A 2,378-nucleotide genomic window follows, 5' to 3' on the forward strand; every position below is an offset into this window, starting at 1 on the left:
GTTTAGAAAATTAAGAATTTAATTTTATTGTTAGTATAAAATATTTAATTACATAATATCACATTAATAAAAATAACTCTTTTTTATATCACCTATGTGAAGGATTATTTAAGAGAATAATTATAATTATATGACTGTGGAAAACGTTTTAGACTTAATTAACGTTTGAAAATTAAACTCTAAGAAGTTAAATAGAAATAGAAATTAAAATTTACGTAGAAGTTCAAGTTCTTACAGCAAAAAGTTCCTTAAAAAATAAAGTGCATATATTCATCAATACAATATCTGATTTAATTTTACATACACACTTAAAAGTTAAAACTGACAATCATATCACAAGTTGATAATATGAAAAAATTATGTTAAGCAGTGGGATAAGAGGCATCCATAGCAATGCCACACAACCCTTGAGTAGCATCTATTCCCTTCTTCATTCTTATGTAACCATCCTCGCCCCATTGTGTGCCCCAAGAATTTTTTACTATCCAATACTCAGTACCATCATCATCTGCACCGTAACCAACTGCAGTAACACCATGGTCAAGTTGAGTCCCACATTCACCGGTGAAGACGCCACTCGAGTAGAATTGGAAAGCAGATCCACTAGCATCAATGGAAACAGAAACCGGTTGGTTCGCCACGGCTTGTTGAAGTGCGTGCTCGCTGTTTGCAGGCACCCGCTGGTACCCTTTTATCTGAGCTGCTGGAGAAGCCTCTTTACTTGTGTCACAAGTTTCATCAACTCCTTTGTAAGGGTAGTTTGACTCAGTGGTGATTCCACCATTTTTTATGATGAATTCAAAGCCATTTTCCATGAGACCTCCCTCGCAACCTTGATCCACGTTATCACAGTCCACAAGCTCTTGCTCTGAGAGGGACACAAGGTTTCCTGTAGTAATCTGGTGGATGCCTTCGGTTGCAGCAACGGTTGAAAATGCCCAACAACATCCTGACTTTGCAAAAAGAATTTAATTAACAATTATGTTAAGTATATAATTATATATTAAGATTCAGACACTAATTTCGACTATGGTGTAATTGATTGAACGATAAGTTTTTTGGTTTGAAAAATATAATTCTAGTTCTTAGCTAAAAACAAAGCCTTTTAAGTAGAATTTTATGTTTAGAAAAAAAAAGGATATATATTTATATATCTTTGAATAACTGTATATAAAAATTGAAAACTACTTTTTTATTGTATGCTCCGTAAAGTTTATAAAATGAATTTAATTTTGATGCACTGTAAAGTAGTTTTATATATGTATCACATCAGTAAAAATAACTACTTTTTACATTGATTGTGTAAATGATCATCCAAAAGAACGGATGTGATTGTACGACTGTATAAAATACTTTACACTATAGTGTATCAAAATTAAACTCTTACAAAATAATATAAAAAATATTATATACACATAAAATTAATTATTATATATTTATAAATAAATATATTTATTATTTTGTAAAAAATTATATTATATTATATCTTATNNNAGAAAATCAAAATTTAATTCTTTTTTTATTAATGAAGTTTTTCTTTTTCAATCACCATCAATAATTTAATTGAAGAAAGAATTAAGAAGACTAAAAAATAAACAAATTGAATTCTCCCTAATAACACTTATTCATCATGAATCAAGATTAGTAATTCTTTTTATTTTTATTAGTATTTTTATCGGTAATAACATTACCGGAATATAAATATTTTAAAATTACAGTTCACTTTGTTTTGACAGTATAAATTATGCATGGCACAAAAGATTTATAAAATCAAATTATTTTTACAAAAAAAAGTCGTAGGTTGACAAAAGTCTCTGGTATTGAGAGAGGTTGACGAGAGAATTTAAGAAGGGAATTTATTAATTTTGAAAAAAATATTTTTTTTCAATTTTAATAAGAGAGTGTCATGTGACACATTTGATTATTAAATTAGATAGTAATATATGATACATAATATAGGTATATTTTAATTTCAATTTTAATATTTTTAATTTTAATTTTAATGCAATTAAAGAATATCATGTTGCATATTTTGATTGTCAAATTAGTAATTAGTCATTGATATTGATAATGATATATAAAATAGATAGAGTGGTTGAAGGAATGAGAGAAATAGAGAAAGGAAGAGGGAGGAGGAGAGAACTCTTTAATTTTTGAGGGAAAGATTTGATTTCAATTGTAATGAGAGTAATATGTGGCACATTTTGGTTGTAAAATTAGTAAAGAGGAGAAAAAAATTCTTTAATTTTGGAGGAAAAAAATTTAATTTCAATTACAATGAAAAAGTGACATATAGCACATTTTGGTTGTAAAATTAGTAAAGAGAAGATGAGAATTCTTTAATTTTAGAAAAAAATATTTAATTTTAATTACAATAA

At 27.3% G+C, this 2,378-nt stretch overlaps 1 protein-coding gene across 1 annotated transcript in view; it reads right to left on the bottom strand.

Moving 5' to 3' along the window:
* LOC107634344 (zingipain-2-like) overlaps positions 246 to 2,378 on the bottom strand; it is a 2,957-nt gene continuing 824 nt past the window's right edge. The window contains exon 2 of the mRNA XM_016337869.2: positions 246 to 949. Coding sequence (XP_016193355.1) covers positions 363 to 949 — 587 coding nt within the window. The 3' untranslated portion in view covers positions 246 to 362. The remainder of the gene's footprint in view (positions 950 to 2,378) is intronic.

This window comes from Arachis ipaensis, chromosome B03 (assembly GCF_000816755.2).
Source record: "Arachis ipaensis cultivar K30076 chromosome B03, Araip1.1, whole genome shotgun sequence".
Lineage (NCBI taxonomy): Eukaryota > Viridiplantae > Streptophyta > Magnoliopsida > Fabales > Fabaceae > Arachis > Arachis ipaensis.